The following is a 13,774-nucleotide window of genomic DNA, read 5'->3' as shown; positions in this document are numbered from 1 at the left end:
GAGAGCTGAAGTAATCGACAGGTACGCGTTCTGGATATGAGTCGCGTACACGTGATCTCGCCGACGGTAGGTACTTAAGTAGGTAGGTTCCATGGTTGCAAACTTGCACGAGTCGCTGACGGTGAATTCGACTAAATCTTTGTAGATTTTGGATATCAGCATTTGAGTGGTACATACAAGCGACCGATATGATTCGACACGACCGGGCTCTATCAACCCTCAATCAAATGGTTCGTGGCTATCGCGCAGCGAGTTCACGTCGCGGGGGCGATCGCAGCTTCCACATCGACCTCCATAGGTTCAGGTTTAGTCTCCTCAACCTCTTCTGACGTGGCTGGTAACGTCGTCAGGACGACGCCCTGACCATGAGCGCTCGGACCGGCGCCGCCAGTAGATCCAGTCCTCATGATCCCAGTAGGTGGACGCCCTGCAGGCTGGGCGTGGACTTCTCCATTGCCTTCGCGATGAGAAGTACGGTCCCTTCTACCTCCTTCTCCTTCGTCATCTGAGTCCGAAAGTTCCCCTTCAGGTTGTCGTCGGTAATCGAGTAATCTCTGCGGCCGGCGCTCGTCCGGTGAAATCAAGTCGTCATCAGCCCGTATATCGTCCATGTGGTCGTCTATAGGGACTCTCGGTATGTCTATACTCGAAATGCCTTTAGTCGAGCGCAGAGGTACCATCATGTGGAGATGCACACTTACCTTGCATTTGGACGCTCGGTGGACCACCGATTGCGCGCAAGTTCTCGAAAACCATGCCCTTCACACGGTCAAGATACCTTCGCGTATTCAGGTCTTCCATATTAGAGGGTTTCACGTCAAGTTCATAGGTAGGTCCGAAGTAGTCGTAGTACTCGTTGACCGGTATATCTGCGGGTATGATGAGTGCTGATTCGAATATCTGTGCGAATCCTTCTTACTAGGGCCGAGCTCTACGCCTGCTGCCAGCCCTGTTTCGAACGCCCATGCTCGGCTTACGTTGCGCATGGTGTAGCCGCCACCGCCGAGAAGCAGCAGTGGTTTGTTGAATGACTTGACAAATTTCACGCAGTTGGCGTGCCCTGAAGAAGTGGTCAGACATTAGCATCGTCATCGAGTACGAGAGTCCACACCTCTCATCGAGAGGTTGAAGCAACCGAGTTTGTCTCCTGAGAGTGAATCCGTACCGCATTGCAACACGATCGCGGCAGGATCGTAAGACTCCATTACCTGTCGAATGACCTGTATTTGTAGCGTAAATGCAGAGCGCGACGGCCCACAGACCGGCATATTCACCGGTTCGAATACGCTCTTGTAACTTTCATCAGTGATACCATCTCGCAACGGGAAGTTCAGCGCATAATGTTTTCCCTTGCCGATTCCTATATCCTGACACAAACGCGGTCAGAATAGCGGACGAGGCGACGGTGTCATGCAGGAGTGGATTCACCCGTATGTCACCGGTTCCGGGGAAGAATTCCCCATACTTGTGGAATGAGCAGGTCATCACACGGTCAGTGGTATAGAATGCTTCTTCCACTCCGTCGCCATGATGAACATCGATGTCAATGTAAAGTACCCTGCTGTGATACCTGCGGATGCATCAGCTCCTGTTCACCCTGTACTATGCTAGAAAATATCGACGATACCTGAGTAGTTCCAAGATGCCAAGCACAATATCTGGTGGAGAGAATGAGTCTATAGGATGCGCCACGTAGGTTAGTACCAACCGTTGACGTAGCAAAAACCGCTAGCTTCGCTTTTCTTCGCGTGATGGAGGCCGCCTGCCCAATTGACAGCAATGTCACATTTATCGCGGCTCAGTCGCGCTGCTCCCTCTTTCACATTTATCGTAAGGATCGATACGATTATGTTTTGAATCGGATGCTAACCCATTGAACCACCAGCAGATATCGAACAGTAGTCGAACATCCCGTCGAAGACGGGACAGTCGTCGCCCACATTGTCTAAACATCATCTTCGTCAGATTCAAAGAATATGTCGCTCGGAGTACCTACATTTATGCTGCTCCTTGATATATGCGTTCATATTACTAGGAGTTATCCGGCCCAAGAAGTCGATGTACTCGTCAGTGTGAAACTGGGTCATTTCACGCTTGGTTGCTGGCTTGGCGCGCTGCAGAGAGTACATTCGGAGATCTTTCAATGTTCACAGAAAACCGGAGACGTACAAAGATCTCCATTTTCTTGTACAGGCCGTAGTTCATGACCAGTGAGTGGCACATGCGTATTCGAGTTGGTTTCATCCTATTGTCCATGTTAATTGAATATATGTCAATCGGCATAAAGGCAGCCCTTACGGGTGTCCAGGGCCATAATGAAAGCCCCCAATATCAGAATCGAAGAAATAACACTGGGCAGCAAGCGCCGGGTCAGCATGATATCATGAAATGTGCATGGACCAAGAAAAAACTAGAATACCTACCACCCGCTTCTTCTCGTTATCGACGGAAAGCCATTTTTCGGACGCGGGGGCTGGTGCAGATTCCGTCATGGTAACGGAGGACAGAAAGCGTTGGGAGTCAACCTGAGCAACTACGAATCTCAAGAGCGCGGGTGTTCGTTCACGTGCGCGGACCTCGCGTCTCATACTTACATTGTGCATATCCAAGTTCTTGTTGCTTTCCCGTAGTCTCACGTCAGCTTGGAACTCTGTCGAAACGACAGGAAAATGCGTCCAGAGGGACGATACCCAAGAAACAGAGATATCGAATTAAGCGTTACAGTATCATTAACAGGACAACAACGGGTAATTCTCATATCTTGGCTTTGCGCCCTAAAGGTGCATCCGTAGCTCCTTGATGAACTAGGGTCGAAGGGGCGAAGCCAAAGGATTCTTCGAGTTTGAAACCCTACAAGTTTCGTGAGTAATACTGGCTTTGGCTTGTTCAAATGATGCAACGCACAAGCTCCCCCGCTATCACTCGGACCTGGTAACAAGTCAGATTCAGCTGTCATGCGATATTCGTAACGCCCGATGTCACGTACCATTCCCCAATGATGCACAGCATGCAACGCGCAAAACCATAGCTAGATACCAATTGGTTTGGAGAACGTAACATAGTATGGTCGCGTCACTCACCTCGCGGCCGAAGCTAGTCTGTACTGTTTGGGGGTAGGGAGTGATGGCTTGCAGCGTAATGGGCGCGTCCATCGCGGCTTTTGGAACGACATCCTCCAGTTGGGATATGCACTGCTTCAGAGCTTCGCTCGCTGCCAGCAAGTTCGACTCCATCGCTGTGCCTCGTTTTCGAGTGTCATAGGACATGATGCGAGGGGGTTCTTGGGCCCAACTGTCCGTCAGAGAATTGAAATGATCGGATGCATGCCGCAAATGTTTTCCTATCACGATTCAGGTTCTCTCCTAGGGGCTGACTTAGCGCAATACTCACCTATCGTCGATCCGGGTAAGTATTGAGAGTGAGTTGTCAAGTGCTCATCCTGCTTAAGAACGTTCTCCACGAGGTCCACGCCCTGTTCGAGCACTGTGATGGATACGAGCAGGAGCTCTTGAAGCTTCGCGGATTCGTCCTGTTGAGCCGTTTCCTCCAGCGCCGTCATCGTGTGAGACGAAGAATCGAAGCGTGAATGCGGCGAGGGATATGCCCAGCTCAGTGTGGAGCAAGGACGAACGCAGGTGTCAGGCTTCGGACATGCTCGGTCGCTCTGATATTCTCTGCCAGGACGCAACGCGGCAACATCGAGGTTGCAGAGGGAACGATGAGATAAATACAGGAGCGGTATATACACGTGCATCACCGCGAGCATTGTACCTCAGCCAAATTTCGGACAGCCCAAGCAAAAATAAGCAGTCCGAACTCAAGGAGAGACGAATTTAGTTTTCCAGAACATAACCGCCATCATCTCGTAATGAGACGACGGGGTGTCGAGACAGGCAAAGAGCAGCAAACCAGATGAGCCGTCGTCGGCGTTCTGGTCCAAGTGTTTTTCGACGGCGCGGCACCGGGACACCATAGCCACTCTACTTCCGACCGGTCCTCGCCGCGGTCCTCCGTCCTCCGCGTTCTCCTGCTGTCTTTCAGGTTATAACCGCCGCGGTCAGTTGCACGTATACCGGAATACTCTCGCCATGCTTGCCACTCTAAGGAAAGCGGGTTCTTTGGCTCGTGTCAGTATACATGTCGCGTTGCAATGCGAACCCTCCTGATATGACCGTTCGCTGGTGATCCAGAATGCCTCTGCAGGCCAGAAGCGGTTCCTGTCCATTCATGAATACCAGTCGATGGGCCTCTTGAACTCGGTGGGCTCGCCTTTCCCATGTCATGCACGCGTGCACACAGTTTACACGATATCAGTACCACATTCCTACTCCCAAGAGCGTGCCCGCGAAATCTCCGGAAGAGGCCTATGACGTTGCCAAAAACTTCGGTTATACTTCACTGAAATTGCTGGCATTAGACTCGTCACCTTACGCTTTGCACGCAGGTACCGACCAGCTTGTTATCAAAGCTCAGGTTCTGGCGGGCGGTCGCGGCAAGGGCAAGTTTGATAATGGGCTCCAGGGAGGTGTACACATGGTTTCATCGTAAGTTGATCAACTCTGGGCGCAGCAGTCTCAAGATTGAAAGTGTGATAGCCCTGAGCAAGCCAAAGACTATGCTAGCAAGATGATTGGTGCAAAGCTCATCACCAAGCAAACAGGCGCTGCCGGACGCATCTGTAACGCGGTGCGTACGAAGTGCACTTGAGGAATACTCGTTGCTGACCCTTGTGCAGGTCATGCTCGCCGAGCGGCGTCAACCGAAGCACGAGTACTACGTTGCCGTCCTCAACGACCGTGCCTCGAACGGCCCTGTTCTCGTGGCGTCTGCCCAGGGTGGCATGAATATCGAGGAGGTTGCCGCCAAGGACCCTGAGGCCATAATCACTACTTCGATCCCCTTGCAGGGTTTGGACAAGGCCACAGCGCTCAGCGTCGCCGAGAAGCTCGGCTTCCAGGGCAGCGCGAAGGACGAGGCTGCCGACATCTTTATCAACCTTTACAAAATCTTCAAGGACAAGGATGCCACTCAGATTGAGATTAATCCTCTGGCCGAGACGACTGACGGAGCCGTGCTATGGTTCGTCGTGTCTGCTGCTGTCCTTGTCGCCCTGAAATTGATTGATCCGTGCAGCATGGATGCCAAGTTCGGCTTCGACGACAACGCGGACTTCCGCCAGAAGGACGTCTTCGCGCTTCGGGATGTCTCGCAGGAGGAGCCATCCGAGGTTGAGGCAGCCAAGGCCAACCTCAACTTCATCAAGCTCGACGGTAACGTTGGGTGCTTGGTGAACGGCGCTGGGCTGGCCATGGCCACCATGGACGTCCTGTCCCTCCACGGCGGTCAACCCGCCAACTTCCTTGACGTCGGTGGAGGTGCTACACCGGAGACCGTGAAGAAGGCGTTCGAACTCCTGCTAGCTGATCCTAACGTCAAGTGCATATTCATTAACATTTTCGGTGGCATCATGCGCTGCGATTACATCGCGGAGGGTGTGATCAAGGCGACCAAGGAACTTGGCCTCACGATCCCTCTCGTTGTTCGCCTGAAGGGCACGAAGGAAGACGAAGCGAAGAAGTGAGTACGCGTTTTATCTGTCGTTGGCCTTGCTCATGATATACTTTCATCAGGATGATAGCTGACTCTGGCCTGAAGATCATCGCCTTTGACGGCCTCGACGATGCCGCGGAGCGTGCCGTCCAGTTAGCAACACAGTAGTCGTATGCATAATAGATACCTTTCTCGCATGGTCCTCTAGACAGCTGATCCTGGATTTACGTGGTTGGACAGCATGATACCTAGAATATCGGAGTGACAGCAAACTGATGCAGGGGACTGTGTACAAGACAAATGCATAGAGGACGAGCCCAATAAAAACGACGAAACGCTGGTCATGGATCGGAGTCGTGACAAGGTTATTTTACCACCCTGGTCGGGCGAAAGATGCCGTGGCGGGAGCGTAAGGCGTATGTCCAGCTTGTGGAATGGCGGAAGGGGCGTCATACGGACGAGCGGGTGCCCGTGCGACCGAGACTGGCGAGGGGTAAGATTGGGAATGATTTGGGGTCATGCCCATAGGCGGTTGCATTAGAACGGGGCTGCCCGCGTACATGGGTACACTGCCAGGCGGGTGTGCGTGCCCGACTACTGGGCTGCCCATCGGCATGCCACGTCCCCTGCTTGTGGCTCCATGTGCATGAATCGGAGTACCAGGCGGGTGTATTCCCGGTTGGGGGTACATTGGCGATCCGGGGGCCGGATATGCCATGACGGGTTGCGCGTATGGGGATGGCATAGGTCTCATTACGCCGTTCGGCACCGCAGTGGCGGATGAAACCGGCATCCACAACGGTGGAGCATACGGGGTTTGGCCATTCATCGGTCGTGGTGCGGGGCTAGAAGCCACTGGAGGGGGGTACATCATGGTGGGACTCGCCGAACTGAGCATAGGTGAACCATATGGTGCGTATACCGGTCGGAGGTTACCCGTAGGCATTGGCGGACCGTAGGGATAGCTGGTCATTGGACGGTATTGCGCCTGATTCGACGTATTACCCGATGGGGAACTAGTTGCATTGTTTTGCGCCGGCGGATTGCCCGAAGACTGTGGTACTTGCTGGAAAGCCCGGGTTACGTCTGACAGGGACATCCGCAATGGACCGCTGGTTGCGGATGTCGGCGGGGGAGTGCCCTGCTCTGACTTGACATCGTGCAAGGTGAAGGGTAATCCAGTCAAATCATCACCGATCTTCTCCAAAGAGTTAGCAGCCGAGAACCCCGCCTTATCTGACGCCTGCGACCAGACTGCCTTTAAACGCTCATCCTCTGCCCCGCGAGGAAGCATTTCCTTGACAGGGAACGCGATGGGCGATTTGGTCCAAGTGGACGTTGGCTGGGCAGCTGGGGTTATGACACGCGAGTCTGCCTATGGCAGCATGAGATTATGCATTTTCTATCTGGTACGAACACTCACTGAATTATCGGTGGGACCTTTGTGGTCCATTTGCCGGGGGGCGGTGTCAGATGGTCCCTCGGTATTCGCGCTCCCGGCGCCCTCTGTACGAGACGGAAGAGGAGCCAGGGGTATCCGAGCCGAAGGTAGTCGAGAAGCTGCAGGCGGGTCGATGTCCACACGCGTGGCGGTCGGCGCGGGATCGGGTTGCTGATATTCAGCACCATCTTCCAGTTCGCTCAACACAGTGAAGTTCACAGTACTTGCCACCTTAGTCGCCACTCGCGAGTCCCGATAGAAGGCTACTGAGGAACCCTCCGGCATCTTCGGCTGTGAGTTTCGCCTCGAGCCCGACGTTTCAGCCGTGCTAACGGATGGCGGTTCACTAGAATCAGTAGCACCACCTGTCCTCTGAAGCTCTGGCGGCGGCGAGCGGCTGACAGGGTTGAGGACCTCTTGAGAGGGTCCAGAATCGTCCACTGGCGTGTTTGATAATGGTTTTCGCCATGACGCGCCGTCGGCAGGGGATTTTGGCTTGCCGAAAGCCCCGTTGCTGCCAGGCTTCAGTCCAACGTTGCTTGCAGGTAAATTGACACGAGGGCCTACACCCTGTCCTGAAGTCCTAGCAAGGTTCGCAATTCGAGGGGAAGGTCTCGGTAACCGGACTTTGTAGCTGATCTTGCCCTTGAAGAACTGGGGTTTGAATAGCACGTCGTTGACCGATAGATCTCGTCTCGTCATGCCCTCCACAGGCGGTACAAATGACAGTATGTCCCATCGAACCTGAGTACCAGCATTCTTAGTCAAGTTAATCTGCTTCTTGGATACAGGCTCAGGAAGGACGCCGCGCTTTGCAAGACGGACTGTGAAGGTGTTCCACGCCGGCTTGGGAGAAGGTGGAGGTGGGAGTTGGGTGACATTAAACTCCTCTCGCGGAGTGGATGGTTCCTCGAAATGATGACGGGATTTGAAGACTGGTGGGTTGGAGCGGAGTGCAGGGGGGACCCATTTAGTTTTCTCTCTACTTTGAGGGACTGGCGGACGACCTATGGCGTCTTCCTGGAGCGATGCATGCTCTGGAGTATCGTCGGATCCCGGCTTTGTCTCTTGGTGCATGCCATCGATGGCCCCTTTGATTCGAGACATGGCGTCATCCAACGCCGTCATAGATGCATCTCGGAAAGTGGCCGATCGTGGTGATCTCTGCACGGAGAAGCCATCGGGTACGGTAGTCTGCGAATGCGAGTGTGCGTGAAGGTGGTTCCCGTTCGCAGGCGGTTTCGCAGGAACTGAGGATGGCAGGAGAGGAGCAGGCCTGCGAGATGCCTCCGCATTGACTTCCAAGTTTTTCGCTTGGCTCGTCGCATGAATGGTAGCAGGGAGTGCACCTTGTGGAGGGATGATCGCAGAGTGATCATTGGTTTCCCTAACAGGGGCATGTCGCCTCCATGTCGCGGAATCATTCGAAGCTGTGGTAGGCGAATCTTCGAAGAAGTCACTTGCTATGGGCCTCTGCGCTCGGTGTTCGTGCGGGGCATCTCCCTGTTGATCGGCATCCATAAACTTGCCTAGCTCTGTAAAGTCGACCTCCTCGATGTCCTCTCCAGGCTTCATTGAGAGGGAGTCAAGCCCATCCATCAGTGGTGGAGGTGGTAGCGGTACGCTTTCCGATGCAGTTGCGCGCGTGGGAAACTTGGTAGCAGGGGCGGAAGGAAGTGGATGGGCGTTCGAACGCCACGACTCCACCGCCATAGCAGGCGAAGATACTTCGCTTGCAGTCGAAACCTGAGAAGGGAGCCTTCGTGCTGGCGGTCGAGGTTGACTCATGCCCGTCCGAGGATCACCTCGTAGGGAGGGGGGGCGAGTCAAGCGAGTGGGCGGAGCGGCTGTGGATCGGGTGAAAGAGGAAGAGCGCTCTCGAGGTTCCTGCTCGTTCGGAACCTGCGCGGACTTGGCAGCCTCCTCTATGATACTGACAACAGTCGCATCCTATCCCACCAATTTTCAGCACAACCAAACTAACGCAATTGGCCGCCGCCCCACGCACCATCGATTCTCGTTCTGAGGCTGCGAGCTGCGATTGGCTGGCTGCTTGCTTAGCAGCTTGTTCAGCTTTCAGCTTTTCCTCTAGTTCAGCTGCCTTCTTCCGTGCTCGCTCTTGCGCACGAGCCCGTTCTTCTTCCTCTTGCTGTCGCCGAAGCCTTGCTCGCTCCGCCGCGGTATGCATCGCAGCTTTACTAACGGCCTCGTAGTCAATCACGGTGACGGCTTGTGGGGCCGGAGCCTCCTGGGCTGTCTCGGGAACCGGAGTGGGTGCTGGTTCCGCGGAAGGTGCCGACTGTGCAGGAGGTGCTAGCTGTGCGGGAGGCGCTGGCGCAGCAGAAGCCTCGGATGCAGCTGGCGACTTAATCGAGGGCTCGGGTTGCTGAAGGGCGGCGGAAGCCGTATCAGAAGCTATTGCCAAGTGAGGAGGCAGCTGACGTCCAGCTCCATGTTGCTCCGGTTCTAAAGCTTGAGGTCGAGACTCGCGACCGTTCTGCAGGAACCTGCTGTCTGAGAGTGAGTGCGCGGTCTGGAACGGCGAACGCTGGTCTCTTGGGCTCTGCAGAGGCAGTCGAGGTGATGTGGGGGACAGTGCAGGAAGACCATCGCGCCGACTCAAATCTCTGTCCGGTGGTTGCCCCCATGCCCGGGACGAAGGACCGCTGGAAAGCTGGCCCCTGCGTTCAAGCAGGACGTTAGGATCAGACTTCTGCAGCAGTTGCATGCCGCTCCGTTGCGCATGAGGTGGCTCGTCGCGACTATGTCTTGATTCCGTCGGAGAAGGCACTACGTCCCGGTGGCCCGCGGAGGGCGCCGCCGGCCTTGAGGGTACGTGGTTTGAGGCGTACGGCTCAAGTTTGTTCAATCGCTCGTTGAACAGAGCTCGGGACCCCGCCTGCGCAGGAGGAAGTGATGCATGTGGCGGGGCATCTCTCGGGGCGAACTGATGACGCGCATGTTCTCTACTCCGAGGCCAGCTTCGATCGAAATCCTCTTGAAATCTCTCTTCTTTGCTGACAGGGCCTTCTGGATGCTTCGGGCCCTCGCCGTCGCGAAAGGTTCTCTCAGTCAAATGTCCCGGTTGCACCGCTGTCACAGGAGACTCGGCGACCTTGTACTGTCGTCCGTCGCCGAAGTCGATGACGTCGTCCAGGAAGTTGTCCCCGTCTTCTTCCATCTGTATTTCCGGTCGATAGTCAGGATCCAAACTTGAATATAGCTTGCAATAACCCACCTCGTCCCAGTGGTGTGCGTTCGGATTGAGATGGACACCGCGAAATGCGTCAGCTTGCTCTTGCAAAACATGTTGTTGCGCTGCGTGAGCTTGCTCTACCTCCTTGCGATCTTGGTCGCGCAGAACACGCCCTGATAAAATGACAGTTTCAGCTTATCTTCGCCATATATGCGGAAAGCACCGAATAATCATGACTCACCCTGGGCTACTTCGGCAGCGGTTGGGAAATCGTTATCTGAGGCTGTAGGATCCCGAGCAGGCTGTACATTACGCCAAGCCGGTTTGTTAGCACCAACAGGTGCAGGGCCACCGGCCGTCGGAGCAAGGCGTGTTTGAAGATCAGTGGTCTTCCCGCCGTGCGGATGCGAAAGAGTGCCAACACCCGTAGGCGCGGGGGCTCCAGGCGCGTTGCCATTCGCGCTAGCAGCGCCGGGTGCTGGCGAAAAGGCGGCCGGACTGGCAGCGGACGACGGGCGTGACCAGCCCGCTGGTGAAGCGGACGGGGGTAGAGCAGTGAGCTTTGCTGTAACAAGCCGTGATTGCGTTGGCGCGATCGGCGTTGGTTTCGCTACGAGGACTCTCGATGAGAGGAATGGAGTGAAAAACAGGCGGACAGCGCACCAACTGGCCCTGCAGCCGCCTTCACTGCAACAGGATGAGGCGCGCTGTGCGTCGCTGTTGACGGCCCCGAGGCCTTCTGCCGCCACTGCTGGTTGATATTCGATGCGCTAAACTTCTTGTGTTGCAAGGCGACTCGTGCCGCGGTCCCAGCGCCATGCGCTGAAGGCGTTCCGCTCGCGGTACTCCCTGCGTCCGAACCCGCCGCTCCATGCGTCGAGCTTGCATCATCATTCTTCGTCCTCTCTTCAGCACTCTCAACCCGCTCTTCCGCACTCGTTTCATCAGAGGTTGCTCCAGCCCCGCCCGTGCCTGCCCCTTCTGCGTACTCCGCCTTCAGCAGCGGTTCATTGAGCCCATCATTTGCGTGTTCGTTATCGGCCATAGACGCGTCCAGGGACGCAAAACCGTTGTTTTCAGTTAGTCAGAAAAGTTCTTGTTGACGATACGCAGCAGGTTGGCAGACGACACAGCGTTGCGAGCGACGGGCGGGATCGCATAGCATCCAGCGACGTAGGTCCACGCGACGGATTACACCAAGTAGAATGGGGCAAGTCAGGATACACCATGCACGGACAACAGCGAGGACATACCGAGCGCGTATACCTGCGTGCAACCGAGCGAATGCGCCCCGTACGCGAGTGTGGAGGAATGCTTCAAACCTCCGGAGCTTGCGAAACAGCTTTCAGCCACGCGCCACGATCCTCTCTGCCACCAACTTCTTGTGGGCGCTCGGGACACTCAACGCGGTGAAACAGAGCAACCACTCGGACTTAGGTTGGGAATACAACTATATCATATGGCGTAGCATACATAAATGGCAAGTCCGGTGGATCAGGACCCAGAGAGTTGAACCTCCTGCCTGTTCAACCGCTCCAGCTCCGCTTCCAACGCGACATTCGCCATCTCGATTTGGAGGACCGTGGAGATGAGCTCTGTCCACCGCGTTTCCAGCGATGTAAGTTCAGCCCCTAATCTCGTCTAGAAGAATTATCAACAGAACGCGGTGCTGGACTGCAACGAACAACATACCTGGAAGTTCTTGCGCTCGCGATTAAGCTCAGTGGTCATTTGCTTAAGCTCCTCGAGGTCTTTCTCAGCTTTCTTGGCTGTGGCTTCGAGGAGGTAATTGTGTATACGCCATGCATTAGAGCCATATTGTTGCAGTAAGGCAAGGTTGGTCTGCCTGAGGACGCGGGTTGGTCATATGCGTTACAGCCATATCTCGAATTCCTGTATACCGTATTTTTTGATGTTCAAGCTGCGCTTGCGCATTCTTCAACGCAGCCTGCCATTCTTCATCGGAACCTGGTGTTGACGTTGGTGCAGGGAGCTGATACCGCAAAGTATCCAGAGGTTGTAAAGGTTCGCGTGCCTCCACGCGTCTAATCTCCTCCTGCAACAAAGGGTTGTTCTAGGAGCAACACATCAGCTCCCAGACAAGCCGTGGATGTTACGTCTCGCGCACGGACAACGAAAAGTTCGACAGGAGGGGGTACGCGCGGATGTAACGTCTCCGGCGGTTTGCCCTCGCGTGCGAGCTCCTGCTCTACTTTCTGCCTTAAGGCGGGGAACTGTTCCAGTTCATTGTCGTAGTACGGTAGCGCGTCGAATATTGCTGGCTGAGCCGGTTGTAGTTCGTCAGAAGACATGGTGGAGGAGCGAAAGCGTCTCAGCCACCGCACGCTCTTTCCCGAACCATGTCGATGTACGTCCGAGTCGCCGCTCGGGCGACGAGGTCGCTGCAGAATGCCGTTGCACGGCCTGCAGCGACGGCAGGAACCCACTGGGCCCGTCGTATGCACTCCACCCCATCTGCCAAAGGTGTGTCCGACCCGCACCCGAAGGGGCCACGTCCGATACTGAGCTGCACCACCAGCTTCTGCAGCTCCTTTTGAGGAGCCCACCTCTCCCAATCCCTCTGTGACCGTACACTCTGAGACCGCGGCAAAGCTGCACAACTACGGCTCGTATCTGATCCAGTGCCTGCCCAAATACGTGCAGCAATTCTCCGTGCTCCGCGACGAGCTCACACTCTACATCTGTCCCTCGGGTGTCGTGCCGGTCCTTACCTTCCTTCGGGACCATTCTCAGTGCCAGTTCAAGAGCTGCCAGGACATCAGCGGCGTGGACTTCCCAGAACGCGAGAAGAGGTTCGAAATCGTGTACCATTTGCTCAGCTACCGGTTTGGCGGGCGCATTCGGGTGAAGACATATGCCAACGAAGTCGACACTGTCCCAAGCGCAACTGCTGTGTACCGGGGTGCAGACTGGTATGTTGGCCTGGAATGTAAAGAAACGGGGGTTGATCTCTCTCTCGGTCCAGGTATGAGCGTGAAGCTTGGGATTTATATGGGATATTCTTCAAGGACCACCCCGATCTGTGAGCTTGTCCATGTTATCTGGACCCACGTAAAATCTAATGATTGTGCTAGACGCCGCATCATGACCGACTACGGTAATGGCACCCGAATATATTCCTGAAGGGCTGTCATACTCATAATCGCACAATAGGTTTCGAAGGACACCCTCTCAGGAAGGACTTCCCCCTAACGGTCGGCACTAGTAGCTCAGAAGACGGCCGCTTTTGCTTACGTTTACATGATAGGGTTACACTGAGCTTCGCTACGATGAAGAGCGGAAACGGATCGTGTACGAACCCCTTCAACTCACTCAGGCCTTCAGGTATGTCGAACATCATTTCTGGACGATCCAGTTCACCCACATCAACATTCCAGAAACTTCGAGTCGTTATCTCCTTGGGAGCAGATCGGCCAGGGCACGGCTCCGCCAAGGCCAGACGAGTTCAAGCCTGCCCCTCCTCCCCCGCCGCCGAAGGAGGAAAAGAAATAAACTGGGTTTCCCATATCACCACCCTTTGTGTCATCGTTCTAGCCACGTGCTATTATATATGTCATGGATTCTCC

General features: G+C 55.0%; 6 protein-coding genes across 6 annotated transcripts; 2 read left to right on the top strand and 4 right to left on the bottom strand.

Moving 5' to 3' along the window:
* Positions 1 to 146: 146 nt before the first annotated feature.
* Positions 147 to 2,492, bottom strand: PUNSTDRAFT_140113 (histone deacetylase complex catalytic component RPD3; the record flags this gene model as incomplete). The annotated part of the gene is made up of 13 exons (XM_007378468.1): positions 147 to 640; positions 702 to 869; positions 920 to 1,060; positions 1,112 to 1,220; positions 1,275 to 1,367; positions 1,429 to 1,570; positions 1,628 to 1,658; positions 1,709 to 1,816; positions 1,871 to 1,945; positions 1,997 to 2,114; positions 2,170 to 2,245; positions 2,299 to 2,351; positions 2,424 to 2,492. The coding sequence occupies 13 exons, from the start codon at positions 2,490 to 2,492 to the stop codon at positions 255 to 257; spliced, it is 1,569 nt and encodes a 522-aa protein (XP_007378530.1). The 3' UTR covers positions 147 to 254.
* Positions 2,493 to 2,699: 207 nt separating this feature from the next.
* On the bottom strand, positions 2,700 to 3,662 carry PUNSTDRAFT_48554 (uncharacterized protein). The gene is made up of 5 exons (XM_007378467.1): positions 3,391 to 3,662; positions 3,081 to 3,340; positions 2,987 to 3,028; positions 2,905 to 2,928; positions 2,700 to 2,850 (listed from the first exon to the last, which is right to left on the bottom strand). Exons 1-5 carry the CDS (start codon positions 3,557 to 3,559, stop codon positions 2,755 to 2,757), a joined length of 591 nt encoding a protein of 196 aa, XP_007378529.1. The 5' UTR covers positions 3,560 to 3,662; the 3' UTR covers positions 2,700 to 2,754.
* Positions 3,663 to 4,088: 426 nt separating this feature from the next.
* On the top strand, positions 4,089 to 5,718 carry PUNSTDRAFT_109802 (succinyl-CoA synthetase beta chain SSC-beta; the record flags this gene model as incomplete). Its single annotated transcript, XM_007378466.1, has 8 exons — positions 4,089 to 4,127; positions 4,191 to 4,259; positions 4,315 to 4,387; positions 4,445 to 4,544; positions 4,596 to 4,686; positions 4,736 to 5,079; positions 5,134 to 5,577; positions 5,631 to 5,718. The coding sequence occupies 8 exons, from the start codon at positions 4,089 to 4,091 to the stop codon at positions 5,716 to 5,718; spliced, it is 1,248 nt and encodes a 415-aa protein (XP_007378528.1).
* Positions 5,719 to 5,920: 202 nt separating this feature from the next.
* On the bottom strand, positions 5,921 to 11,232 carry PUNSTDRAFT_129287 (uncharacterized protein; the record flags this gene model as incomplete). The annotated part of the gene is made up of 6 exons (XM_007378465.1): positions 5,921 to 6,925; positions 6,974 to 8,941; positions 9,000 to 10,172; positions 10,230 to 10,360; positions 10,429 to 10,797; positions 10,851 to 11,232. The coding sequence occupies 6 exons, from the start codon at positions 11,230 to 11,232 to the stop codon at positions 5,921 to 5,923; spliced, it is 5,028 nt and encodes a 1,675-aa protein (XP_007378527.1).
* Positions 11,233 to 11,627: 395 nt separating this feature from the next.
* On the bottom strand, positions 11,628 to 12,499 carry PUNSTDRAFT_94781 (breast carcinoma amplified sequence 2; the record flags this gene model as incomplete). Its single annotated transcript, XM_007378464.1, has 4 exons — positions 11,628 to 11,828; positions 11,880 to 12,033; positions 12,089 to 12,261; positions 12,320 to 12,499. The coding sequence occupies 4 exons, from the start codon at positions 12,497 to 12,499 to the stop codon at positions 11,682 to 11,684; spliced, it is 654 nt and encodes a 217-aa protein (XP_007378526.1). The 3' UTR covers positions 11,628 to 11,681.
* A 54-nt stretch (positions 12,500 to 12,553) lies between these two features.
* PUNSTDRAFT_140109 (NADH dehydrogenase) lies at positions 12,554 to 13,774 on the top strand (the record flags this gene model as incomplete). Its single annotated transcript, XM_007378463.1, has 7 exons — positions 12,554 to 12,671; positions 12,727 to 13,120; positions 13,174 to 13,230; positions 13,283 to 13,305; positions 13,362 to 13,402; positions 13,456 to 13,532; positions 13,586 to 13,774. 7 exons carry the CDS (start codon positions 12,554 to 12,556, stop codon positions 13,698 to 13,700), a joined length of 825 nt encoding a protein of 274 aa, XP_007378525.1. The 3' UTR covers positions 13,701 to 13,774.

Source organism: Punctularia strigosozonata (assembly GCF_000264995.1).
Source record: "Punctularia strigosozonata HHB-11173 SS5 unplaced genomic scaffold PUNSTscaffold_1, whole genome shotgun sequence".
NCBI classification, from domain to species: domain Eukaryota; kingdom Fungi; phylum Basidiomycota; class Agaricomycetes; order Corticiales; family Punctulariaceae; genus Punctularia; species Punctularia strigosozonata.
The sequence above is the reverse complement of the archived record's forward strand: the minus strand, read 5'-3'. Positions and strand labels throughout refer to the sequence as shown.